This window comes from Ursus americanus, chromosome 12 (genome assembly GCF_024610735.1).
Source record: "Ursus americanus isolate L20-20 chromosome 12, mUrsAme1.1.p, whole genome shotgun sequence".
Taxonomy (NCBI): domain Eukaryota; kingdom Metazoa; phylum Chordata; class Mammalia; order Carnivora; family Ursidae; genus Ursus; species Ursus americanus.
In genome coordinates this window covers 5,638,967-5,666,431 of record NC_142138.1, presented here as the reverse complement: position 1 = coordinate 5,666,431, position 27,465 = coordinate 5,638,967, and the positions used below count along the sequence as shown (strand labels likewise).

Genomic DNA, 27,465 nt, shown 5'->3' with positions numbered 1-27,465 from the left:
ATCCACCATCAGATATGAATTCTGACTGACTTTATTTTCTCTCTTCTAAAGAGGAAAAACGAACTGATAAATCTTTTACTTGAAGCTCCAGCCTAATATCTGGGAGTGACATTCATGGTAAATGAGATCATGTAAGCTACAAAATGCTTTATTGAGGGCAAACACACAGACAGGGTCATGTTCAACCTTCCTCAAATAAAAGAAATGAAATCAAACTCAGCAACGGAAGTCAACCAAGCAGCCCCCGCCAGAGCCATTATCCTAGTATCGGCAGGCATTTCCCTTTCTACCACTAACTTTAACCTTACTTCTCGTGCACTGTTTGATAAAATCATGGGAAGGTGGCCCACTGCATTAGACCTCCCCACCCTTCCACAGTCCCTCAAGGAGATGGAGGAGAGGGCACCTCACCTCTGGCAGAGGGGCTGCATTTAATTCCTGCACCTCCAACCTTGTCTCTCCTCTGTTGGGGAATCACCTGAGAGAGAGCTCCAACCACTGTTCCTCACCCCTGGTGCGTTCTTCCTACCCTGATCCTGATTGGGACCGTCCTCCCTTCGGGCACTCTGTCCTCTACCTCCTCCTCCTTTCCTGCTGTGGCTAATGCCTGGGAATCTGGCTAAAGAGGTCTGTGGGACTTCTCCCTGCCTGCCCCTCCCAAGTTCTCCAGAGCTGGTTCCCTGACCCTGTCTTCCTCATTCTCGCTCTGTCACTCTAGCCCAACACTCGCCCTCAGCATGTGTCTATTTTCCCGTGATGGCTGCACTGCCTCGTTCTGCACCTCCACATTTCTCCTTCTTTCCTATGTCCTCAGTTGAATGTACAGAGAAAAGAGCTGAGTAACCATCTTTGTTCCACTCAAAGCATCCCCTCCTACCCAACGTGCTTGCGAGTCCAGCCAGCTGGAGTCCCAGGCACTGGCAGCAAGCTGGGAGACTCAGTGGGCTTACGAAGGCTCCAGCCATAACTCCTGATGGTTTTGCACTCCGGCAGTAGGTTCTGGCTGTGAGCATGGCTCAAGGGTTGGGAAGGTTTGCGTTAACAGAGTAGGACAGCACTGCCTCTCTCCTTTGGCTCAGAGTGTACTTCTAACCCTCTCACGCTGGAGGAGAGAGGGGTTTCAGTCCCCCATTCAAGCTTTTCGTTCTGACCTGTCCACAGCAGCAGGAGGGAAGGGGGACCCAAAAAAGCCTCTACAGTGGCTAAAGGGAGAGCTCTCTCCTCTTAAAGGACCCAGAAAAAGACAGTGACAGAGAATCGCAAACATAGAGACACATTCATGAACACACAAAGAAATAAAAATACAGATTCCTAAAATACAACTCACTCCCCCCACCAAAGAGGGACAAAAAGCAAGGATGCGTGATGACCCTCAGAAACACAAACAGGAACCACAAGCTCCAGGAAAGCCCCCACACAGAGAGGCATACAGAATATGCATCAAGAGACACATTCACTCAAACTGTACTTAGCGGGCAGAGTGTCCATGAGCACTGGGTACCCAGATGAGCCGAAGCCATGCTAAAGTCTAAACCAGAAGATGAGAATCCCCAGGTGCATCTGAAACAAAACCTCTCCGTAGAACCCCAGGCAGACATTTAGGACCAGAGCGAAAATGAAAGTGCTACAGGGGTCACAGGCTTCCCAGAGTCCTGGCCCCATCAACAGCCAAAGGCCAAGGCCACAATATTCCCTGTATCCAATAAGTCCCAGCCCTCCTTTACCTGTCTGGCTTGCCCTGGGCCCTTCCCCACTCTCTCTCTAGCCGGTAGCCTGGTGTCTGGGAGAGCCCCAACTGGGAAAGGGGAGTGCAGGCAAGCAGACAGAGCTGGTGACTGCTGGAGTTCACATACATTTATTCAACTGACACCAATGGGAATGGGGGGGGGACAGATTTTTCTTTTCTTCCACACAAACCATTAGACGATTTCACAGAGTCTCCTCGCGGTGGAGAAGTCTAAATCAATGCACACCCAGTGGACAGAGAACGCAGATAGCAGCCCGCTGTACAGATATTTACACATAATTACAGGACCCCCTGCCATAGGATGTGCCCTCGCCCACCCCACCCCCACCTCTCCAGTCCTTGACCCAGACCCTCCTCTCCCACCCCAACCTCATTGCCTTTAGCTACAATAAATATCCCAGAGCCTGGGACAGAGCAGAGCGCTGAGAGGGCCGCTGGCCCTGGATGGCTGGACCCAGCCGGCCATGGGAAAGGGGAAAAGTTCCTTCAAAAGCACCCCAACACAAAAGAGGGAGGATGTTCCTCAGTGTAGTGGGATCCAGGGTTTCTGCGGGGATTGTGGAGACCCCTCGCTTAACCTCTCCGTTCAACTTCGCCTGTGTAGACACTGCTTTAGGCTTCAGAGAAAACGAACTTCCATGGAGAACGGCAAGAAAAAAAAAGTTGAAATTTTCTTTTAAGCACAAAGCGGATAATAGGTATCTTTAAATTATAATATTGGACAAGCAGGGCCTCAAAGTTGGGGAAGGAGTGAGGGAGAGGCAGAAAGGGAGATCTCTCTGCGAAGTTGGTGTTTTTGGCGGAATCCGCAGGGCCTGGGCAGACATCTCTCAGGGAAAGCATTCCTCCCGGGCCTCTGAAAGGCGCAGAGGCTGGGAAAAAGTGAAGGCTCCCCCACCCCTTTTACTGCTCCTATTGGAGTGGGATCGTGGCTTGCGACTTCATCGCGTAGACCTGGGCCTCTCCCTGAGCGGTGGAGCCCGCTTCGTCCCAACTGTCGGCAAAATTCTGAGCACCGAGCCTGAAGTGCCAAGTCACGAGCGCCCGGCCCAAGGTCTGGAGACTCTTCATAAATAGACTCCCTGAGTTCCGCTGGGACCGCAGGAGCTCCCGGGAGAGGCTGAGTTGTGCGGGCCTTACCGGCCCTGAGCTCGACGCGGTCAGAAGTGGCAGCCACTGAGGCCGGCGACTTTGCTGGCAAACGGGGGCCCTGAGGACAGGAGCGCGTCCCCGGGGTGCGAGAGGCGGATGTGGCCGGCCACTGGAGCCAGGGCTGGGGCAGTCAGCATGGCCAAAACCTGGGCTTGACCCCCAGGACCCCCCGCCGCCGCGAAAGGCGATCCCGGGGAGCCCTCGCCTCCGCCCGGGGGTGCTGCCCCGCCGCCACCGTGGCCCATGATGTGGTCTATAGAAAAGGAAGGCCTCTGCCCGGCCCCGGCGCCCCCGCCGCCCGCACCACCGCCCGCGTCCGTCTTGAGGCCCTGGCGCAGGAGTGCGGTAGACAGACCAGCCGCTGTGCCGGCTGCGGGAGGGCTCAGCGACGCGGGGTAGAAAGCTTTGGCGCAGCCCAGCTCCGCGCCCAGGAAGGCGGGCAGGCCTGCGGGGCCGGGGCCCGGGCCGGGGCCCGACCCTGTGCCCGGGGCAGGCGCAGGGGCCGGAGCTGAGGCTGCGCCCGCGAACACCGAGGCCGTCGGAGGTCCGGGTGGAGGAGCAGCGGCGCGGCCTGGGGGTACCGACAGCTGGCAAGGCGCGGCAGCGGCGGCGAAAGCGAAGGCGTGCGGGTGCGGATGCGGGTGCGGGGCCGGGCCCGGTGGGGGTGCGCCGTAGGCCGGGAGCGCCAAGCCGTAGCCGTAACCGTAGGCGCCATAAGCGGCGAAGCCCGGCAGGAAGGCGCCGGGGTCCCCCGCCGCCGCAGCCCCGCCACGCAACAGCAGCTCCGGATGAGGGTGCGTGTGTGGATGCGGCGGCGGTAGCGGCTGCCGCTTGAAGCGCTTGCGGCGCCGCAGGAAGCTGCCGTTGTCGAACATGTCGGCCGACTCCGGGTCCAGCGTCCAGTAGTTGCCCTTGCCCGGGTTGCCCGGCTCGCGGGGAATCTTGACGAAGCAGTCGTTGAGCGAGAGGTTGTGGCGGATGCTGTTCTGCCAAGCAGGGAACTTCTCCCGATAGTAGGGGAAGCGGCCGCTGATGAACTCGCAGATCTCGCTCAGAGTCAGGCGCTTCTTGGGGCTCTGCAGGATGGCCATGGTGATAAGCGCGATGTACGAGTAGGGCGGCTTCACCAGCGGGCTCCGCGTCGCCGCGCCCCCCGACGGCGGTCCCGGCCCGGGCCCCGCCGCGCCCCGGGCCGCCGCCGCGCCTTGCCCGGGGCTTCCCGCTGCGGCCGCCGCCCCCCGGGGCGCTAGAGCGCGGGGCTCGCCGTCCGAGCAGCCGCCGGACTCCTCCTCGTCCTCGGCTGCGTCCGCCTCGGCTTCCTCCGGAGGAGGCTCGGGGCCGTGGGGGAGCACGTCCCGGGGGGCGCGGGGCCCGGAGCGGGCAGGGAGCTCCCCCCCACCGCTGCCGCCGCCGCCGCCCACCACGTCTATGTCTGCGTCGGCCTCGGACAGCGCGGCCGGGGAGCTCTCGGAGGACATGATCTCGCAGCAGCAGCTGCCCAGGGTCATGGTGCCGCCGCCGCCACCGCCGTTCTCCGGCTCCGCTCCGGCCGCGGCTCGGGCTCCGCCGCGCTGCCTCTGGGGCGAGTGTGTTTTGCGCGCGGGCGGGGAGGGGGCGGGGGACTGAGGCCGGTAGGGAGGGGTGTCCCCCAGCTCCGCAGCGCCCCCTCGTGGCCCAACTCTCCGCTCTCACCTCTCCGGGAGCACCCGACTGGCTGCTGCCTCCGCCGCCCCGGGAGTCGGAGCTGGGCGCCTGCACCCGGGGCGTGGGCGGAAGGAGCTGAGGCTTCCCCTGACCCTGGCGGGTCTCGGCCCCCAGTGCCCCCGGAATGGGGGGGTAGGGGAATTAGTCCCTCCCGCCTCGCGGCTGCCTAAGGCGGAAGAGCGCGAACCCGGGGCGGAGCTCCCCGAGCGGGGTGGGGCGGGGCGGGAGGGGGCGGGCGGACTGCCTCGGCGGAGGGGCCCGGAGGGAACAAACAGCCGCCGCGGCGGGAGCTGGCTCTGGTGGCCGGAGGCGGGTCCTCCTCTGCCCGCGGATCCCGCAAACGCTCCGCTCCCCGGAGCCGCCGCCTGGAGCCAGTGCGCTCAGCCCCTGGAGGTTCACGCGGGCGCCAGCCGGCGCCGGGAGAAGTAGCAACAGCCCCCACCCTTCATCTACCCAAGGCAGCGCCCGGGGCCACCAAGGCCAAAGCGCAGTTGGAGCGCGAGCGGGAGCCTGAGACTGCCTGACCTAAGCCTCCGGAGCGGGGCCCGCCGGATCCTGAGCGGCTTCCGGCCCAAAAGGAGACGCACTTGAGTGATCGCGAGGAGCAAACTTGGGGCTTTCAGCCTCGGGCCTCGAAGAGGTGAGAGATTCCGGGTGCGCCCCTCTCCTCCCTTCCAAAGCCGAGACCCCGCCACACATTCTCTTGCCGCGTCGCGCGCGGGACTCCAGACGCAGGAGTGTGTGCGGAGAGACCCGGGTAGCGCGTCGTCTGCCCGTCGCCCTCTCCCCGAAGCTTCTGTGCGGCGCTTCGGCCGCATTCCTGGAGCGCGGACCCATCCAGCGCTCTGAGTTTGCCTGCGCTCCGCCCTTTTCGGTCCGGGTATTCGTTTGTCTTGGGCTCTGTGACTGTGTCTCTCGCCTTCGGTGAATCTCTCCCTCCGTTTCCTGTGGAAACCCTGCATTTGTCTGCGTGTCTCTTCGTGGGTCCGACAATCCCTCGCTCCATTTCCCTAGCCCCAGTCGCACTGCAGGGCTAACCTCCCCCCCTCCTTTCTGGCCGGACTTGTAGGCTCTACGGACCGGCCTCAGGACCCCTACAGACACTTTCCTCAGTGAACCCTGACCTCAGCCCCAGGCCAGCTGTTGCCTCGTCTCTCAGGAGCCCGTGCACACAAGGCTGGTCCTGTGCCCTTCTTCTTATCAGCCGGGTTTCTGCCCAGCCCATTAGGCTCCTTTCTCCCCTGGCCAGGAACCCAGCAACCAGTAGACTGGGCCCATCTCAACCCTGAGGGGTGACAGGGGTGATGGGCACTGGTCGTGGGCAAGAACTGAGCTGATGGACGGTCTGCTGCCCCGCCAGCGCCGCGCAGTGGTCAAAGCTCGGGCATGCGAGGCCCGAGAACCAGCTGCCCTCAGCTCTCCCAAGGCTATGTGACAGTCAGCAAGCTACTTCCCCTACCCAGCCTCAGTTTCCTGCTTTGCCCGTAGTTAAGAGCAGGAACCCTGAAATTAGTCTGCTGGGATTCTGGTCCTGGCTCTCTTATTTACGAGCTCTGTCATCTTGGATACATTTCTTAAACTCTGTGCTTGTTTCGTCCTGTATAAAAATGAGATTTAAAAGCACCTATCTCATGACTAATACCTAAAAGTAGCTGTATCACGCTAGGCTACTTTTGAGGAGGGTATTGAGAGCACTTTGCAGACCCTTGGGGAGAGAGAAAGCAGGTGGGGATGTAGTCTCCCACCTGGATCTCAAGCCCTGGTCTAGCCCTCCACTGGGTTACCGGTACTGGGGTGACTGACTTATCTAACCATCTTCTGGTCACTGTGCTGAATCAGATCCCCTGTAGCTAAGTGCTGGGAGCAGGGTGGGAGGGATCCCTGGCCGCTGCAAGCTGTAATTCTGCAGGGTTGATGTGAGGATGGATACATTCTTTCATCTAACAGTTTCCAGTCTATGGAATAATCTAGTGTAAATCTAACTTTCCCATTCTACTGGTGGGGCAGCAGAGGCCGAGAGTGGGGAAGGCACTCACCTAGGCTCCTACAAGATAGAGCAGGGCCAGGTGCTTGTCACTTAATCTTCATGATGGAGGTTTCCATCCTCTCAAGCCATCTGCTAAGAGCAGAGGGGAGTGGAAGCAGGTCTCCCTGCCCTATCCTGGGAGACAAAGTCCTCCATTCCCCCTATACACACTCCTCAGACCAAGGGGATCCACCTGAAATGCGGGGTCTGCATGAACAGACTGTCCTCGGGAGGAAGAGAAGAGGTCCAGTCCTCAAACCATGGACAGGCAATTGGGCAGGGGTAGTGGCCCTGGGGGATTGGAATTTTCTAGGTAATAAGGCCCTCCAGAGGAAAAAAATGTGGGGGGGGCCTTTGGAAAGAAGTTTTTTGCATGAGTCCAAATAAACTCATATACCTAGAGTTGCTACTTTAGCAGTTTTATTTTATCTGGCAACCCTACACATACCCCAGGCTTGTGTATTACTTCATGGAGATCTCTCTCACACTCGCAGATACCCCACACTGTCTACCACACATCAACTCCAGCCCGGCTCTGCTCTGCTCGTATCTAAGAAAATGGAGAGGAAAATCAACATTGGCCTCATCTTACTGCACCTAACCTTCTGAATGTCTTCATTTCTAAAATGGCAGGCATGAACCAGTCACTTCCTTCCTTGACAGCACTCTCAGGTTCCCCACGCTACAGCCTCCTGCCCAGCTTCAGGGTCAGACTGGCTGGGGCATTTGCTGCCCAGATATCCTGGGTTCTAAAAGTCCAGGCAAGACTACAGAGCCGCTGCAGCCACCAGCTCTTGCCTCTGCCTGGCTCTGCTGCGCACTCCCTGCTGCCGAGACCCAGGTTGGGGAAAAGGGATACAGGCCCCAAGCCCCTGTTCTGCAATGTGGGGGTGGAACATGATCTTAAGGAATCATCCAGACCCTTCAAACACACATACACTTTTACAGGAGTGCAAACAGGCACAGGAGATCATGTGACATGGCCAGGCTTTTGAAGCCCTGAGCGCTACTCCCAGGGTTGGGTTGGACCCAGGTGTCAAGACTCAGCGGCCAGAACTCCTTTACTTATCCAAATAATTCTGCTTAGCCCCTGACCAAGCTCAGGGGAGGTGTTTCTGGGACCATCTCACCCCTCCCAAGGTTTTAGTGTAAATCTAGAAGGGCCAATTTCTCTTGAACCATGCCAGAAGTAGGTGGACTGGGGGCTGGGAGAGGGTCGACCGGGACATTTGGAATGCATATAGTTTTCTGCACTTCGCTGGCACCAGCCTTTCCCACCTATGGGCTCAGCCTCTTCCAAGCCTTAAGGTCACATTTGCTATCTGGGTGATTCTGTCACTTCCCTCCAGGGAAAACCTATGCTTCAGCCCCCACGCCTGAAGCCTCCAAGAAGCAGGAGGCAACAGGCTCTGTGGGTCTTAGTTACAGTGTCCCTAGTAGGGTCTGGCCTCCTCCTTCCTCTGCCTTACTATTTCGCCACCTCCTTCGCCCAGCCAAGAAACAACTGGAAGGAGCCTTTTGGGGGTGCCTTTTGGGAGGGGGTCCACCCCAAAATGCCCGGACAACCGGGGAGTTGTTGCCTGTTTATTGTGATGTGGTGGCCCTCCGTTTATGGTTCCTCCCTTGCCTGCTAATGGTCGCTGTAGACGTACTGTTCTCGACTAGGCGAAAACGACAGCTATCAGATGGTCTTGAGAATATAATGAAGTCACTCGCGAAAGTGGCGAAGAGTGGTGCGGAGCTAGCAGGAAGGGGGACGCCGAGCGGACCGACCTCCCGCGCGGCCTTCCCACGGTGTGAATTCAGCGAGCACAGCACGGCCTCTGTCGGTCAGGGGACACCAAGCCCGCACACTTCTCTAATTTTTTTCACAAATCTTACCAGCCTCAGGGAAAGCTTTGAGACCCGCGCAGCCGCCCCCTCTTCTCGTTCCGCCACCGGCTGCAGCTCTGGGCGGGGAGATAGTTGTTCGGCTGAAGCCGGGATATCTCCTGACCGTTTTCTTCTCCGCCTGTTGCAGAGCGATCTGCTCCCTTGGCCCGGGCGGGAGACGGGAGACGGGAGACTCCAGATCGGGAGACCTGTGGGGACGAACCTCAGGCGGCGGAGCTCCGCACACAACAGGAGCGGGGCCCCGGGTCAGAGTTCAGAGAGAGGCCGGACCCACAGCAAGCAGAGAAATGACAGGGCTCCCCGCGTGTGCGCCTTCACCCCAGCCAACCACCCGCGCGCCCCCAAGCGCCTCTGAACTGCTCCCCACACCTCCACTACCCTCCACTTCTCCGAGGAAAGGTCTGTCTTTCTCTCCTTTCACCATGCCTGGCCACAGCCCCCTCCCGGCACCCCTATTCTGGGACTACGCCGTGGGGGGCTCGCTTGAGCCCCGTATGGCCCCAGCACAGCGCAGCGGTTGAGACCCGGACGAGCTGCGGAGCCTGTCGACTCTGGTTCGCGGGAAGAGGGTTGCAGGCCCAGGCGAGGGTGCAAGCAGCGCAGCTCCGCAGCCGCCCACCCTCGGGGCTCTGGCTTCGCAGCGACCGCGGTGCGACAGGCTCCCCTCGCTGGGGAGACGCACAGCTGGGGACAAAGGGCAAGGGGACGCCGCAGGTCTGAGTGCCCCTACTGTCTAAGTGCGTCCTGGGTTTCTGCGAACGAGGGTCTGTTTCTCCATCCCTGGAAGGACGGAGGTGTTTCTCTTCCCTGGCGCGCGTGTGCCCCTCCGGACGGCGGTGGCTTTGCGTGTCGGACCCGCGCCTGCCCCGAGTGCTCCCCTGCCAACCGCAAGATCTCTGCGGGGACTGCTCTGGAAGCCTCGCCATCCAGACCCACCGCTCTGCCCCAGCGCGGGAAGCGGCGCGACGTGGCTGGGACTGCGAACCCACTCCAGGCCCGCAGCGCGACCCTGGCGGGGAAGGAGGATGTGTGAGGGTGCAAGCCTGGGTGTGGGTTTGGGGCTAGAGCGGGGAGAGAGAGAAGAGGGTACAGGCGCGGCGAAGAGCCAGGAAGAGGGTAGCGGCGGTCTCCTGCCCACCAGTTGCACGCCTCCCGCTGGTGCCGCAAGACCTCGGGACCCGGACGCCCTTCCGCAGCCTTGAAGTGGGAGAAGACCCGAGCGAAGGGAGGAGGGGGCCCAGCCGTCCGAACCGGTAACCGACCACACACACACACACACACACACACACACACACACACGCCGTCGCGGTTAGCCTTTCGGAGCCCCAGGCAGGGTTGCTGGTGAAACCGTCCCTGCGTGGTTGGGGAAATAATGCCAGGTGCCTGACCCCTCTGGAGCCCGTGCGGAGCCGCGTGAGCCCCACGGAAGCAGAGCGAGGGGACCAGAGGGAGTCTCGGCCTTGCCATGCAGACGCTGGTGACGGATTCCTGGGGAACAGCGACCTCTGGAGGAGCGGCGCGTCCACTCAGAGAGTCAGGAACTGGACGACCAGGTCTAGGACCAGAGGGCCCTTTCTCCACCCCACCCCTTTGGCAAAGTCATCCAGACACTCGTAACCTCCGGACTCCTCTTTGCGCATGCTTGCTTCCTTTCCCAACCTGGACTCATGCTTCAAATCCTTGCTCAAATCCCGCCTCCTCCAGAAAGAAGCCTTCTCGAGAGCCGAAAGCATCTTGCCCTCTTCCTGCTCTGAGCTCCTCAGAACTGAAAGCCTGAACCCTTGACAACAAGGCTCACACACCGCATGGCACAGCCGACCGGCTTCCTGCCTCGCCCTTCTCCAAAAGACCGTTAATCCATACACTCCACCCACCCTTTGCATTGCATGCTGGGTGTGCTGTTTTTCTTTCCCTCCAGTAAATAAAAGACTGAAATCATTTATCCCAAAATTGGACTGTAGGTTTTCAAAGTCCGTTTCCCAGAGGGGGAAACCCAGAGGGAGAAACCCAGAGGGAAGGCTGACTTGCCCAAGGTCACACAGCAAATTGGTAGCAGAGGTGGAACTAGATCCCTAACCTCTCATTTCCCAAGCCTGGAGCCCTCTCCGTGTCACCTGGATATGGGGAAGGGCTCATTTTGACGGGTGAGGCCTGGTTGGGGGAGCCTGGACATAAGGAGAGGGGAAATACTGGAGAGAATGGGGTAGAAGGGGTCACCGCTACAGGGTGGGGCAGGAAGGAAGGAAGAGAGGTCAAAGCTGCCCTGGAAAGTCAGACTCTTTCTTTCCTCAACCCCAGCCCAGATCAAGCTACTTTGAAGGATTCTATGTTTCAGGGATTGGCTAAGTGTCTTACATCAGGAGGTGGGTGGGCGGGAGGCTGGACACAGCCTCAATTCCGGCAAATACCTCCCTCCCCTCTGCCCTGGGAAGGGGGAGAGGGACTAAGAAAGCTCTGCTAATACACACCCCGGGGGTTGCTGCTGAGACCTCAGAGCAGAGGAGGAGGTCTCCTGGTGCTTGCAATTATAAACTTAAGGAAGAAGCTAGGAGGATGATTCTCACGCGGTTTTGCATGAGGCCCCAGTGGTAGCCACCGCCAGCTGCTCTGCTTTCAGGGAATCTTGTGCTTGTCTACGCAGGTTACTAGGCAGCCTGGCCCTTGCCTGCGCGTCCAGCCACACCCCCAACCCCAACTTAAAACTTTCTCTTACCTCTAGACCATTGCCCGCAGCTCACTGCTGCCTGGCCCTGTCCTCCTAATCCTCTGCCCATTTCAAATGTCAAACTTTATGAGATGCTTTCCCCGACAACACCTCCCATTGGCCGGGCTGGAGGGGCTCCTGCCTGTGTGCCCCCAAAACACTTAACTCTGTCCATTGTCATCATTTATCTTCCAGTCTGCCACCCTCTGTAGACTGTCTGTTCCTTGAGAACACTCATTATGTTGCCTCCATCCTCATTTTTCCTCCTCTACAGCGTGGGGATAATAACTGTACCTACCTCACTGAGTTCTCGTGAGGATTAAATTAGTTAATGCATATAAAGCACTCAGGCTAGTGCCTGAAACTTTGGAAGAGCTCACTAAACATTTCTCATCATTATCAGTCACTCTGCCTCCTGCCAGGCACAGAACCCAACACATAGTAGGTATTCAGTGAATGTTAGACACGTGGATTCAGGAATGATGAGTGAATGAATGAACAGTGTGACGTATTTCTCCCTCTTGTCTGGGACTCCCTAGACAGATAGCTTCCATCACCAGTGGAAATATGTGTTCTTTGAAAACAGACATTGTTTCTCCCCCATCAGTCCCCGTCCCCGAAGGGAGGAGAACATGTCCCCCTATGAGAGAGACTTTCCACGTTCCCTGACTGCAGCATTCATTGGATTTCTCTCATGTTTTCTGCCTCAGTTTCCTTCTTTTTAAAAGGTTGTGACCAATCAAACCAGCCAAATCCTCACAAAATCTTCCAGGGGCTCCCCATTGCTTATAAAACAAAATTCACTCTCCTTAGCGCGATGAACTGACACGTTTACAGTTTGGGGTTATCCCATCTCTCGGGTAACACTTCCCCTCCCATAGTCCACATGGTCCTGATGGGGCTGTCCAATCTCTGTGTCCTTCACACTTACTTCCAAGAGTAGACAGGCAGCCCAGCACGATCAACCACAGCAATGCAAACCCAAGGCCCGGTGACGGGTCGAGGCGGGAGTAAGTGACCTGAGCCAAGCCAGGCACTCCTTCGACAAGATTTGTTATATGGACTCCGGGAACTCAGGAGGGTGCTTCTGCTTTTGGATCAGAAGATCACATGGAGAATGCAGTTTGACACTGAAGCCCATACACAGACGGAAACAGCCTAAAGAGAGAGACAGCTTAACAAGAGTGCTATGTCCACTGGCTCTGCCCAAAACTAGAACCCTAAGACTTTCCAGACATTCTAAAGATATTCTCCCTTTTCTTAAGCTAGGTGTAATGACCTTCTGCTAGTTTGAGTTGAATTTCACAAATAGCAGAGCCACAAGAGAGAAGGATCCTGGGTCCCTGAAATCTTAGAGGTGCCATTCTACCCTGAACTGCCTGCACAGACTTTTGGGGAAAGGAACTACATTTCAATATTGGTTAAGCCACTGTTGTGGAATTTTCTTGGCCGGGGGGAGTGTGGCGGTGGTGGTGGAGTCTGTTACTCCCAACTGAACTTAACCCTAATTAATACAGAAGGGGATGGAAAGATGCCCTGTAGACACAAAGGACCAGTCTATGGTCATTAGCCCGGAGAATAAAGAGCTCAGTGTTGACACAGCCCCCATCTTCAAATCTCTACAGGGCTGACCTGGAGCACAGAGACCAAGGCAAATGGGAGCCTAAAGGTTGTCAGGTGACTCAATATCTGTGACTCCGTGGAAGGAGAGCCTTCCAATAGGGCTGCCGCTCAGAGAGGTGATAGGCTACATTGATGGGCGTGAGTGCGCCATCGCTGGAAATGTGTGAGCTGCTGGGTCATCACTGGATAGGAATCTCAGAGGCATCTAGGTACAGCAGACAGACTCCAAGTCTTAGAGATGGGTTCAGATTATGCCTCCACCATGTATTAGTCTCAAACAAATAACCTTTCTAAGCCCCAGTTTCCTTGTTTGTGAAGGATCCAGGTAGCTGGGTGGGAGACAGAAACCAAGGACATTTCCTAGCCCGTCACCTCAAGAGACTCCCGACGCCTCATATTCTAGTTGGAGCCAACTGTGGGTCAGGATGCCTCAGTGAGGATCCTTGCTGGCCTTGACATGTTTGAGGATGCCTGCTCCAAGCTGCCTGCTGAATGCACCTCCCCCTGGTTTGTTCCTGCGACTGAAGAGGAGCAGTGGAGCCTGAGTCGAGGGGCTGGAGATCTCCTCCCATCCCTGCCTCTGCCCCTCCCAGGTCCTCCCCTCCTTATCTGACATGTAAGAAGTGCATCTCCCGTTTTGAACAGTCTGTCTCAAGAACCAGGGCTCTTAACTCCTGTGCCCTACCTACAATTCCAATGGTGAGTGACTGCCATTGATAGCAATAATAATAACCATGTTTCCACATGGTCTTGACCTGCCCAGGCTCCTGCTGCTCCTGGTCTCGGTCAGCCAGGATGGTGCCATCTGCTACATGAGCTGACACCACAGGTCTGGGCTAATCCAGACACTCCCAGGCTACTGAGGGCCTTGTTTGACAAAGTGGATTCCCCCCCCCCCCGCCCCATCACATGCTTGCCTCTCACAGGGGGCCTGCTGCTGGATCTTCCTTCATCCACTTCCTCCCATGAAGCTGGGACCCCTCCCAATGAAATGGGAAATCCAAGGCCAGAGAGGAGCAGATCTTAGAACATGACCCGATGATCAGAAGGAAGTCACAACTGGGGATGAGGGATGGCAGAGAAGGGGAGGAGATGGCGGCATTTGGCAGGCGGCCTGGAGGCCTGAACAGTGGAGGTCTGAAGAATGAGCTTCCGACACCTGCCACAGATACCCAGGTTTGGAGACTGGAAGGGACAAGGAGCCATCACTCTGGACAGACTGATGGCCAGGGCACAGACCCCACCCAGGGTGGAGGTGGTAAGTGCCCAGGCTTCCCAGATCCAGAGGCCAAACCATCTGGTGAGGGGCCCTAGTGAGAGGTTCTGATGGGAAGATCACGGGGTGGGGGAGGGCAGCGAGGTTTGAGAAAGTGGAATTCTGACCACGGTCACCAAGGGTTCCTTTGAGAAATAAAAGTGGACAGCTGCCAAAAGAGCCAGTGTGGTCACAGGGAGCTTAGTGTCCTGACAAGGACTGCGTGGAAATGCACTTCCAGGAACTTCTCCTGCAGAGAGACCTGCACACATGGGACACGCATGGGCTCTCATTGCAGCTGGTTCTGGAATGCAGGTGGGAAACAATGTAAGTGTCCATTGACAGGGGGTTGATTACGCCAATAATGGCCCATCTATACAAGGAAGTAGTATGCTGTGTAAAACAGAATAAAGGAGTTCTTTATCTATTGATCTCGAAAGAGCCTGAGATGTATTATTGAGTGAAAAAATTCAAGATACTTAACAGCGTAAACATTACGCTTCCAATTGTGTTTTTTTAAAGGAGAAAATAATGTATATTTGTTTTGTTTTGCATATGCAACAAAAATATCTAGGAGGATGAATTAAAAACTAATAAACATTATCTGTTGGGGCAAATTAATGGGGAACAAAAGTGGAAGAGAGACCTTTCACTGAATGCTTTTTTATAATTTTAAAACCAAGTAAGTGTATAGCCAATTCAACCACTGAATAAATACTTTAAAGAACAATGGAATCATCCGAATGAATAAGGCTGAGTATGTAGAACATATGAGTAATAAAAACTGTAACTGTGGGCTAAACACCTTCTGTGGGCTCCAACCTGAAAATATGGCTGGTGGCTAATGTGGAAGGTAGGGACATTTAAGCCCGATCTGGTGGATGCCTGTGGGCGCTGACCTGTCGCCCATTAGGCAGGGAAGTAGGTGAGTCTGCTAGCTAGGACCCCAAACTTTCTACCTTACCATTTTGCTCTTCTCTTCCCACCCTTCTCTGTCTCTGTCTCTGTCTCTTGTCTTGGTCCCACCTAAATGGCTTTGGAAGTAGTCAGACTTTTTTAGCCTGCCAGGCTGGACAGGGATTAGGATGGAGGAAAGGGGGTTTCATAGAAACTGGAATAGCAGGCCTTCCCCTTTCCTTCAAAACCCCAAACCAGAGCTCACCTCCTCCAGGAAGACTTCCTTGTGAAACCCACCAGCCCACGGTCCCTACACAATTCAGGAAGCCAGTCTGATGCTTAAGGTGGGGCCTGAGAACCCCTCCAGCAGGGTCCAAGCCTCTTGTTTCTAATTCTCCTCCACCCCGAAACCTCAAGCCCAGCCTCCAGACAAGAGCCTAGATGCTCTCAGGCCAAAGTCCAGTGTGCCCAGCACTAGTGAAGCTGCCCAGTGAGGGAGACAGGGTAGAGTATCCTCGCCCACCATCACAATGGCTTCAGCAGTACAAAAGCCATATCACCCTGGCAGAGAGGGCAAGGCACATCCTCCCTCTTTCAGAAGAGACTGAGGCTGAGCTCAAGGCAGAGGCTCCAACTGGTGAGTGACCAAGGTGACCTACACACCCCTTCATCTTGTCAGCACTCCGCATGCTATATTTTCACCCACCTATATTTGACTCCTCTGAGCAGGGCAGTGTCTGATTCCTCTGAGTCCTCAGCTGGGGAGGAGCACACAATCACGGAGCTTGGAGAGAGTTGGGAATGGCTGTGAAAGACAGAGAAAGGAAAGGGGTTGCCTCAGTGCTTGACCAGACCTCTGACTTCCTGACCTCAACCCAGCACGCTTTCGTCTATTTCCCTCTCACAGAGTAGACCAATTCTTGGCAGCTGGGACTGCCTACCCCATTCCAAGCCCCTCTGCAATGGGGTAGCTACCAAAAGCTGCCAAGAAGAATGGAGGAGGACAGGAGATCTGGGAGCGCTGCCCAGGCAAGGTGGTAGTTGCAGCCAGTTTTCCTCTTCCGCACCAAGCAACTGGGTTCCAAGTGACTTTCAGCACCAGAAGCCACTCCCAGCCCCAAATAGCATGCAAATGAATCCTGGTCAAGTGCATACAAGGTGGCCAATAGGTGGCGCTTTTGTCTCCACAAAATTGATGAGGGGCCAGGGCTGGAGGAGGGGAGTACAGGGAAAGGGGTCTGAGTGGGGGAGCCCAGAAGGGGAGGAGGTAAAAAACTGAAAGAAAAAGGAACCCAAAACTTGTCACTTGGCTTGGAAGGTATCTTTCAAGATCAGGACTGGGGCTGTGGGGGTGGCGCAGAGGGGGTGGATATCAGGGTGAATGGAGGAATTTTAGGGGGCTTTTGAGCCAAGCTTCCACTTCCACTTGCCTCTTCTTCAGAGGCAGAGAACGACTTTGGAGTCACGTGTACCTACAGTCAAGTTCTGAGTCAGTAACTTCGCAGCTTGACCTGGGTGAGTCACTTAACTTTTATGAGCCCCAATTTCATATCCTGTAAATCGGAGCTGATAATTCTAATAATGCCACCCTGCATTCCAGGAATAAACTGTACTTGATCATGCATTTTTTTTTTTTTGTAAGCTGATATTTCATTGAGGACCTTTGAATCTGCTTTCGTATGTGAGAATGGCTATATTTTGCGTTCTCACCCCTTCTTTATCAGGCTTTGAAAATGTCATTAAATAGAATTGGAATGATTTCCATTTCTTCTGTGTTCTAGAACAATTTATATAACTAGAAAAATAGGTTCCTTGATAGTTTGACAGAATTCATGGGCAAAACCAGCTAGCCTACGTGCTTGCAGGTGGGCACAATGGAGGGCCAGTTTCTGACAGTGTTTTCTGTTTCTTCTGTACTAGTGGGTCTATTGAGATTAATCACTCCTTAAATCAGTCAAGCCCGACCAGGTTGTCTACCAGTCAAATGACCATCCCAAGCTTTCAGGGTTAGCATGAGGCTATGATTATAAGGGAAAGTTTGTAACCTTTGTGGAATAGGAAGATTTTAGCCAATTGTTGATTTTTTCTATACCTTTTTAAAAAAATATTTTATTTATTTATTTGACAGAGAGAGAGAGAACACAAGTAGGGGGAGTGACAGGCAGAGGGAGAGGGAGAAGCAAGCTCCCTGCTGAGTGGGGAGTGCAAACCCAGGACCCTGGGATCATGACCCAAGCCGAAGGCAGATGCTTAACCGACTGAGGCACCCAGGCGCCCCTTCTCTATACCTTTGTATATTGATTTTCCTCCATCACCACTGCCATCTCCACCAAGCTACCATCCTTCTCTGCCTGGATACTACCATAGCCTTCTCATTGGTCTCCCCACCCCACCCCATCCCAGATCCCCTCTAATAGCATATTTAGGGCTATGAAATTTCCTCTGAGCACAGGTTTGACTACATCCTACAGATTTTTAAAAAAAGATTTTATGTATTTATTTGAGAGAGAGAGAGTGCACAAGCAGGGAGAGGGGCAGAGGGAGAAGCAGGCTCCCCACTAGAAAGGGCAGCCTGATGTGCGGCTCGATCCCAGGACCCCAGGATCGTGACCTGAGCCAAAGGCAGCCACTTAACCAACTGATCCACCCAGGCACCCCTATTCTCAGATTCCAATATGTACTATTCTCACCTTTATTAACTTATGGATAGTCTGTAGTTTCAATTTTTCTCTAACCTGAGAGTTATTTAAATAATAATACTTATAATATAATATTAATTATAATATATTATAATTATAATCATAAATAATAATTTTAGTTATTTTTAAATTTTCAAGGGCTTCATTCAAAATGTGGTCTAAGAACATATTCTTATACATGTAGGAATTTATGAACATTTTTTAATGTTGTGTTTTCATTTCAATAGTGATCTTAAATACATTCATATAAGCATATAGTGAAGCACTTACGTGACCTCCTGATACAAATATCAGAGATCTGATATTTAGAGTCTTCATTTACATTTATTGTCAACTAGTACTACTTTAATCTTGAGATAAGGCAAAAAACAACGTAGACTTTATAAGTAAATGCTGCATTTGGGCCAGTTGGTGGTATGGCCTGCTATATGCAGGAATGCTTGTACTTCATTCAAAAGAAAACAATGGGAGGGGCGCCTGGGTGACTCAGTAGGTTAAGCATCTGACTCTTGATCTCAGCTCAGGTCTTGATCTTAGGGTCATGAGTTCGAGCCCTGTGTTGGGAAAAGAAAGAAAAAAGAAAGAAAAGAGAAAAGAGAAAAGAGAAAAGAGAAAAGAGAAAAGAGAAAAGGAAAGGAAAGGAAAGGAAAGGAAAGGAAAGGAAAGGAAAGGAAAGGAAGGAGGGAGGGAGGGAGGGAGGAAGGAAGGAAGGAAGGAAGGAAGGAAGGAAGGAAGGAAGGAAGAAAGGGGGGTCAGGGAGGGAGGAAGAAAGATAGAAAACAGTGGTCGATGAGTTTAGTCATCACGGCTTTAGGCACACCAAACCCAAAAGACCTGTGATGGAGCAGTCAAGGCCACATTTATGGTGCATGTGATTTATTTAGTTTCAGCAAAATGGTATCTTCTTTTACATTTGATTAATGTTATGAATATGAATTTTTATTTTGTAGCTCTGTTTCAATTTAATTTGTGAAAAACATTTTGTTTTCCAGTTGTGTAAGAGACACAAGTCTAAGGATTTGATACCTGCACATACTAAATGACATTATAATAAAAAGTTAAGGTCAATACTGGGGGGTCTACAGAATTTTTTTTGTTTAAAAGAAGACCACTGTAGCCTCCTGTATCTTGCAAAATCCTCCCCGACCTCCCCTCTCAGAGAGGTACTTCACACGGGCTGAAAACCAGTAGTAGTAGAGGGTTTTCTACTACTAATAGTAGAGGGTTTTCCAGGTTGTGCATTTTTCCCTCTGCCTTCCCAAGTGAAGCCCACAGGCATGAAATATTGCCCAAAAGAGACTCTGTTGATCTGCTTACCTATGTCCCTTCCAAGGATGTCACTCTCCTATGTACTCAATTTTCCCTGTGCCCGGGTGATGTTGGCCACTTTCTTGAACTCCAACAGACCTTCTAACCAGCTCAGCACCATCCTGGGCCCAAAGCCATCCTTCCAGTGTTCCAAGTCCTCCTAAGTTGGGAGGCAGCCCCCTCAACTCACATGTATATTCCTGTAAGGAACTCAGAACTGTTCTGTGCCTTAATCCTCCTGCCAAAACATGCACCACTCATTTCCATAACACTGAGCTACTTTCCCAGCTTCCCCATAACACAGTGTATACTGAACCCACATAACAACTCCCATTCCCCTCTTCCTCAACCCCCCAAAATAAGTCTACAAAGATACAGCTTTGACCCAACCATTTCATTGTCAAAGTGCACACTTAGCTTCTCATACTACAATGATCACCTTAATTTCAGATGTGCAAAGTTTGCTCCCAAATTTACCTCAACTGAAATAAAGAAATAAACCAAGAAAAAGGAAGATGTGGAATCCAGGAAGCAGAGGATCCAACACTGGATAGAGGTGGAGGGAATTCCAAGGAATCCCAAGGGTAACAGTGAAGGGAAAACTCAGGTCCACATCTGTGCAGCAGACATGGAGAGCAATCAGCCCAGACTGGATGTGGAGGACAGAGAACTCTGGGAGAGATGTCCCCAGGAAAGGAAATCTACAACCACCAAAAGCAATGACAGATTTCCTGATAAGTCTGACCTTGTGAAGAAGTGTACCACAATGCTTTTGGAAGACACCAGAAGATTTAGCCATAGGTACAAAGAAAGCTAAGCAAGTGGGGGCGCCTGGGTGGCTCAGTCTTTAAGCATCTGCCTTCAGCTCAGGTCATGATCCCAGAGTCCTGGGATTGACCCCCCCCCCACCACCGCATTGGGCTCCCTGCTCAGCGGGAAGCCTGCTTCTCCCTCTCCCACTCCCCCTGCTTGTGTTCCCTCTCTCACTGTCTCTCTCTGTCAAATAAATAAATAAAATCTTTTTTTAAAAAATGAAAGAAAGAAAGAAAGCTAAGCAAATGAAAAAAATAAGGCATTGACTCCAGGAAAAATTAAAAGTTGCAAAGGAGAAGGAAGAGAAGGAGGAGGAGAAGGAGAAGGAGGAGAAGAAGAAGGAGGAGAAGAAGAAGAAGGAGAAGAAATTGTAGTCAGGGTACATTAGCGACTTATCAGAGAACAGTATTTACATGGTAATAAGATGTAAATGCTAAAAGTAGGTAGTTTGACAGGGATGGAAAGAAATCACGATTTTAGAGGTGAATGATTATTATAATAGGAAGGTAATCATCACTGTTTCAAGAGAAAGGAGTATGAACATGGACATGTGGGGGCACCTGGGTGGCTCAGATGCTTAAGGGTCTGTTTTCAGCTCAGGTCATGATCAAAGGGTTCTGAGATTGAGCCCAACGTCAGGATCTCTACTCAGCAGGGAGCCTGCTTCTCCCTCTGCCTGTCTCTCTCTCTCATTGTCAAATAAATAAATAAATAAAATCTTTTTTAAAAAAATAAGCATTGGGGGCGCCTGGGTGGCACAGTCGTTAAGCGTCTGCCTTCGGCTCAGGGCGTGATCCCGGAGTTCTGAGATCCAGCCCCACGTCAGGCTCCTCCACTGAGAGCCTGCTTCTTCCTCTCCCACTCCCCCTGCTTGTGTTCCCTCTCTCGCTGGCTGTCTCTGTCAAATAAATAAATAAAATCTTTAAAAAAATAAAAAAATAAGCATGGAAATGTGGAAGTATATTCCAAAGGAGACCAATAGGAATTGAAAGTAGATGCTTCTAGGGAACAAAGCAGGGATCCTGAGAGTAAGCGAGGCACTATCATAGGCCTTTGCTATTTGATTATATGCTTGTTTCAGTTAAATAAAAACAAAAATTAAGTGTCAAAAATGTGTCTTCAGATTAAAGATGACTTCTAGTTTCCTAAAGAATGAAGGGGGAAATATTTACTTAAGGTGTCTGAAGGCTCAGGCACCTGGGTGGCTCTGTCAGATAAGCGTCCTGGGATAAGAGTCCCACATGGAGTCCCACACCAGCTCCCCGCTGAGCGGGGAATCTGCTTTTCCCTCTACCCCTCCCCTCCTGCTCCTGAGCTCTCCCTCTCTCTCAAATAAATAAAATCTTTAAAACAAAAAACAAAAAAACAAAACAAAATGATGTCTGAAGGCTGTACTCAGATTATTTTCTCCAAAAAGGGGGCAGAGAGTATAATTTTGAAATCTTACTTCTAGATAAGTGTTTGGGGCTTTTGATTTTTTTAAAAAGATTTTATTTATTTATTGAATAAAGGAAAATTAAAGAGGCATTAAAAAAAATAAAATCTCTCTGATTTTCCAGTTCAGCAGTGACCTTTCTAGTATTTCTGTACAGACATTTCCCACCTAGCCCTCAGAGTTCCCAGTTCTCGGCATGGAGACCTGCAGGGCAGTGGCAAGAATGGAAATCAGAGCTCACAAGGCACTTCCTGGCTTCAACAGACTGAGAAGGGTTCTCCCCTTCCCGCAACAGTTCTTGGATTTGGAAGGATTTTATCAAGAGGTTCTCTGAGGCAGGAGGAGGGGCGGTAACACCATTTGGAACAGAAGAAAGTTTACATTTTGATGTTTGTGGAGCTCTACTCCTTAGAGAACAGGCAGCCTGTTGGGCTCCAGAGAGGGGCAATTCTCATCCGACAAATGGGGAGATAGCCTTCACTTCCACCTCTTTGGCAGGTCATTGCAAGGACTGCAAGTGGGAATGGATAAAAAGGTGCCAAAGTACTGTCAACCTAGTCATTATTCAGGAAGTCAGGCACAACATTAGACACCAGGGAGTCAGTCAGTCAACATATTAAGTGAAGAGCTGCTATGCTTCAGGCAAATTAGCTGACTCGCGCTGAAAGGGGTTAATAGCTGAAGGAGGGTGTCTACTCAGGGCATTTCATACCACACAGTCTGTACCCAGCGTCCTACCACCAAAAGGGCCTTCCCTGTCTTCTCAGATTTCCTGCCCTTTCTCCCCTAGAAGCTGCTGAGTCTCCACCTTCACCCTCCAACACTAGAGAACTTTAAATCCTTGTAACTAAGAGAGGTGCACCAGGCATGTCCAACATCCAACATGCAAATCACATTCACCCTGGATTCAAGACCCATCAGCCCACTCCCCGACGCCCAATCCAGGCCCCACTAGACTGGCAGTGCTGCGGCAGGAGAGCTTGGAAAAGCCTGATGCTTAGCATTTGGGCCAGCACCAGGGAGCAGGACAGGGTCAAAGCCGACTCCCTCAAACTGCAATCTCAGAGTCTCCCCTTGGTGCTGCCCTGACCCTGGTGCTGGGGACAGTCAGTAACCGGCTCAGGTTTGGGTCGCTCAGCTCAAATCTAGCAAGGCAGGTAGAACAGGAGGCACAGATGATGATGCGGGATCCAGCTCCAGAAGCTCATCGGGGGAACCTGTGGTTCATGGTCCCCCTTCCTTAAAGTAGGGAGCTTTAGACTTTTCAGTCGAGCCCCCAGCCTTTCCTTCAGAATACTGTGCATACTCATCACCTGGGGGTTTTGTTCAAATGCAGAATCTGATGCTTTGGTGGGTCTGAGGAGGAGGCTGAGATTCTGTGCTTCTAACAAGCTCCCGGGTGATGAAGGTCTATGGACCACAGTTTGAGTGCAAGGCTCTAGAGCACTTCCCTTATTTCTCTGAGGACTGATTGGCAATGTCTCTTCCCCACAGGTCCATAAGCCCCATAAGGCAGGATCTTGCCCATTTGCTTAGTGATATATTGCCAGCGCCTAGATAATGCTTGGCACCTTCTACAAGTACTTATTAGAGGAGTGGCCAATGCTCCCTTATCCATGGGAGCTGGGAGTAATCTCCCACAGCAGACGAACCCCCTAGCCAAATACAATAATGTGCATACCCTCTCTCATCTCTACCAGCCTCTGGGATGCAGCAGGTGGTGGCATGTTATTAGGCCCACTATGTGCACAGCTATGGCTTAATCACATCCTAATCCTACTTCATGAACCTTCGTCTGGTAACTGAGGAGGAGCTCACCCGTGGCTACCCAAGATCCCGCACAAAGCTCACTCCCTATCTCCCCAGATCACTCCCCCAAGTCACCAGCCAGCACACCAAGCCCAGAGGAAGATTTCTTTTTTCTTTTTAATCAAACCAGCTTTAATTAAAAAAATAATAACCCAGTAAGTCCTACGTTTTCCAGATGGTGGGGCAGCCCACCAGCCCCCCTTTCAGTCAGGAGCCCCTGGTCCTGCTCCATCTCAGAGATCTCGAAGAACTGTCCTCCGGGACTGGAACAGCGCAGCCAGGTGTGTCTGTGTGGAAGGGACGCTCTCTCCCAGTAAGAAAGGTGCAGACAGGTAAGTGGGGGTGGGGACAAACTTGTGGGGAAATGGAGGGAAGACAGCAGGGGAGTCAGGAACCCAGGGGTCTGACCTCTAATACGCTGTGAAAACACGAGGGAAGGCGGAAGAAGTCTGGAGCCAGTCGAGGAGGCGGCTTGAGAGCGAAGGTCTGGCTTCCGAAGGCTCGGGGCGCACCAGAAGCTGGGGAGGGAGCTCGCTGGTGGCGATCCAGCTCCGGGATTTGGGACCCGTTACGGCGCCGGGGGGAGCGTCCCGAGGGGGGCTCGCAGGTGAGAGTGGGGGGGGGCGAGGAGGCGGTCCCGTGGAGACAAGGCGGCAGTGTGCCCGGGATGGGGGCCCTCAGCTGTCGCAGGTGCGCTCGCTCCCTGACGCGCGCTCCGAGCCGGGCCGAGCCGGACGGGGCCGAGCCGAGCCGAGCCGGGCCGGGCCGAGCCGAGCCGGGCCGAGACGGGCCGAGCCGGGCCGAGACGGGGCGCGCGGGGCGGGCGGCTGCGGCGGCTCACAAGTAGCGCTCGAGCCCGGGCGCGTAGCCCGGCTGCCTCAGGTAGGCCTCCCCGGGGCCGAGCGGCCCGAGCGCGGCGGCGGGCCCGGCCAGCGCCAGCAGGGGCTCGGCGGGGAGAGGGCCGGGGCCGGGGCGCGGCGCGGCCAGCCCCAGGCGCTCGGGGCCCGGCGAGTAGAGAGGCGGGGAGGCGGCGGCCGGGCAGGGCGGGAAGGCGGCGTCGGGCGCGGCGCAGCAGGGCGGCTCGGGGGCGCCCAGCCCCGCCAGCTCGGGCTGCAGGCTCACCAGGCTGTCGACGCTGAAGAGGCGCGCGGGCGGCGAGGGCCCGGGCGCGGCGGGGGGCGGCGGCGCGAGCAGCGCGGGGCCCGGCGCGGGCGCGTAGGGCGCGTACGGGAAGGGCGGCGGGCCGGCGGCGGGCAGCGCGGGCAGTTCGGCGCGCTTGAAGCGCTTGCGGCGCCGCAGGAAGCTGCCGTTGTCGAACATGTCGGCGGCCGCGGGGTCGAGCGTCCAGTAGTTGCCCTTGCCCGGGTTGCCCGGCTCGCGCGGCACCTTGACGAAGCAGTCGTTGAGCGTCAGGTTGTGGCGGATGCTGTTCTGCCACTTGCGCGGGCTGTCGCGGTAGAAGGCGAAGCGCTCGGTGATGAAGCGGTAGATGGCGGCCAGCGTGAGGCGGCGGCCCGGCGCGTGCGCCAGCGCCATGGCGATGAGCGCGATGTACGAGTAGGGCGGCTTCCCGCGCTGCAGGGGCCGCCGCCGCCGCCGCCCCGGGCCCGGCGCGGGGGCGGGCTCCGGTTCCACGCGGCCCGCGGCCGCCTCCTCGGGCTCCGGCCCCGGCTCGGCCCCGGCGAGCGGCGACGGCGGCGGCCCCGACGGCGCGACCGAGGGCAGGGCCGGGAAGCCCGAGAAAGCGGCGGGAGGCTCCATGTCGCTGCGCCCGGTCATTGGGATGCGGCCGCCCCTGCCCGCGCAGCTCGGAGAGAGCAGGGGCCGCCGATCCGCCTTATATGGACACGGCAACCCCCCCTCCCCCGTCCCCCCAGCCAGGGGAGAGGGCTCCGGTCTTCCCCCACCGGCCAGCGCCTCCTCCCGGATTTGCTTCCCCAATCCCCTAGTACTAGGCTCACGGTCTCCCGCCACCTACATGTCGCCCCTCCCTTGGTCTCTTCCCTTTGGGTTAGTCCTTCCAGACCCGGCCTCATTCCTTCCCCATCTCCATTGGGTCAGTCCGGTCCTGGCCCCTTCCCTCTTTCCGCCTCTTCCTCAACCCCCTCCTCTTTGGGTCAATGCTAATCACAAATCCACCCACTTGGTGTACTCTTTGGGGCCCCCTCCCCATTAGGCTCCTCCAGGTCCTGCCTGTCCCCTCCATCATTCTCTCCTAGTGTCCTCCAGGTCCTTCCTACCCCAACTAGGGTAGAGATGAGAGCCCCCCAGGACCACCTTGCCAGCCTTGGGGGTCCTGACACCATGCTGGTCTTGGACATTAAAAGGGTAGGGTAGGGGGAATGGCAGAGGGATAAGGCCAGTTTCGCCTCAGGAGAGGATGTTTGGTGGCTCCAGGGTCACCATCTCCTCTCTTTGCTACCTCCCACACAACTCTGTCCTGTCCAAGACATTTGTAAACATGCTTTTGAAAAAACAAAATCCTGAAAAGTGATCCAACTAGCATATATGGAGACCAGGTGACAGGCTGCTTTAAAATCAAGGGCCCCCAGAAAGTCCGTAACTTGGAGTTGCCTTTCTGGCTGCCTCTTCTTCATGCCCCTTCTGTTCTAGAGAAAGGGCTCCCTCTCTCTCTCTCTCTCCCTCTCTCTCTCTCTCTCTTTCACACACACACACACACACACACACACACACACACACACACACACAGCATACACACTGTGGAGATGCACAAAACACAGGCCTACACAACCCAGACTTCCAAGGACCAGTTGCTAGGTCAGAGAGAGACCGCCAAGGGCTTCCATAGCTTGGAGGTCTGAGAATACTGCTTACTGACCCAGAAATGCCACACTCACATTTCATTGGGGGTGGGGGGCCTGTCTTAGCGGTTTTCATTAAAAACTCACTCTGGGAAACATCACCTACTACCACCATCCAGAGGTAATGTCTCCCTGAGCTTATTTCAGGAATCTCTCCAAGGTGACAGGAGAGCCAGCCCTAGCTTGAAGGGAACCAAAGGTGAAGAAGACTTGCCTTGAAGAGGCTTATCTTAGGGGACAGGCAAGATCAAGGGAGCAGGGCTGGGGGTAGGTGAGGCAGTGAGGTGCCCCAGCCCGAAATTTAAGGGGGCACTGACTCTCGGGGTGGTGTGAGTGCAGGACTGGCACTTGAGAGCCAGAGCCTCCTTAAATTGGGGGCCCTACCTACCTCATCCCGGTTCTGGCCCTGATGTGGAGAGCCCTGGGGTACAAATGGCCAAAGGTAACTACTGCAGGCCTGTGGCCTAGGGCTTCCGAAGCTGAACTGGAAGCTCAAGGCCCCCACTCTCCCGCTCCATAATGTAGCAGCCACCATTACTGAGTATTTCATTGGCGGCAAACTCATCACACGCATTACCTCACTTCAGTGCAAACACCTTGTGAGGTCAGCACTGTTACAATCTCTGTTTTGCAGAGAAGGAAACTAAGGCTCAGAGAAGTTAAGGGACCATCCTAATGTCACACAGCTAGTAGGTAGCAGGGCCAGAATTAACCCCTGAATTCAGAGCACCAGCTCCATGACTCTCCTAAGAACACCATATTTTAAAGGTGAGACTGTAGAGATGACTTCGTCTGGAGTTCCAGCTCTCAACAACTTCAGCTGCAGAGTTGATGTCTAGCCTCTCTCCTGACCCCCAGGTCAGCGTATCCAGTGTCCACTGGACATCAGCCTCAACCCCATGCACCCCCAACTGTATCACAGCAAATGGGCCCTTGCCCCTCACCGCCCACAGCAGAAATAATGAACATCATTTGGGCATCTCTTCCGCCATCACTCCCTCCATCCCAGCAATCTGCAGGTCCTGTCAGTGCCATGTGGACCCCAAATCCACCCCTCCTACAGGTGTCCTGGCCTCGGTTGAGCCCACATCACTCGCTGAGCACTTCCGTACCAGGCCCTTCGCCAGCGCTCAGGGGAGACCAAGATGAAGAGACTGTTGATCTGATGGGGAGATGGACACAGACAATTACTGCTGTGGGAGACGGGCAGAGAGGGCTGTAGAAGCAGAGGGGAAGGAGGAGGTGACGCTCAGCGACCAAGAGCCGACCCCCGACCCTACAGCCGTGAGGGTCAGCATGGTTTGTAGGCACGCGTTTTCTGCCCCTGTGCCCTCTCCACATTGCGTTCTACTGCCTGAGCGCGGGCCCAACGGAATGCAAGGCAGTGCCGGCGCCGTGAACAGCTCACCAAAAACAAGACAAGCGACTGCGGCAGTAGGGAATCTAGCCGCAAGAGCCATGTGACCTGGGGCCAGTTGCTCATTGGAGCCTCAGTTTCCTCAGCTGCCAAATGGGGGCAATAATGAGCCCTGTCCTCATTGTTAGGAGATTCAGATGGAGATCATGTATGAAAGGTGC

At 54.4% G+C, this 27,465-nt stretch overlaps 2 protein-coding genes across 2 annotated transcripts; both read right to left on the bottom strand.

Annotated features, from left to right (window-relative positions):
* Positions 1-2,768: 2,768 nt before the first annotated feature.
* On the bottom strand, positions 2,769-4,527 carry FOXD2 (forkhead box D2). Its single transcript, XM_045799457.2, has one exon. The coding sequence runs from the start codon at positions 4,405-4,407 to the stop codon at positions 2,908-2,910; it is 1,500 nt and encodes a 499-aa protein (XP_045655413.1). The 5' UTR covers positions 4,408-4,527; the 3' UTR covers positions 2,769-2,907.
* A 19,375-nt stretch (positions 4,528-23,902) lies between these two features.
* On the bottom strand, positions 23,903-24,844 carry FOXE3 (forkhead box E3). Its single transcript, XM_045799458.1, has one exon. The coding sequence runs from the start codon at positions 24,842-24,844 to the stop codon at positions 23,903-23,905; it is 942 nt and encodes a 313-aa protein (XP_045655414.1).
* Between the last annotated feature and the right edge of the window lie 2,621 nt (positions 24,845-27,465).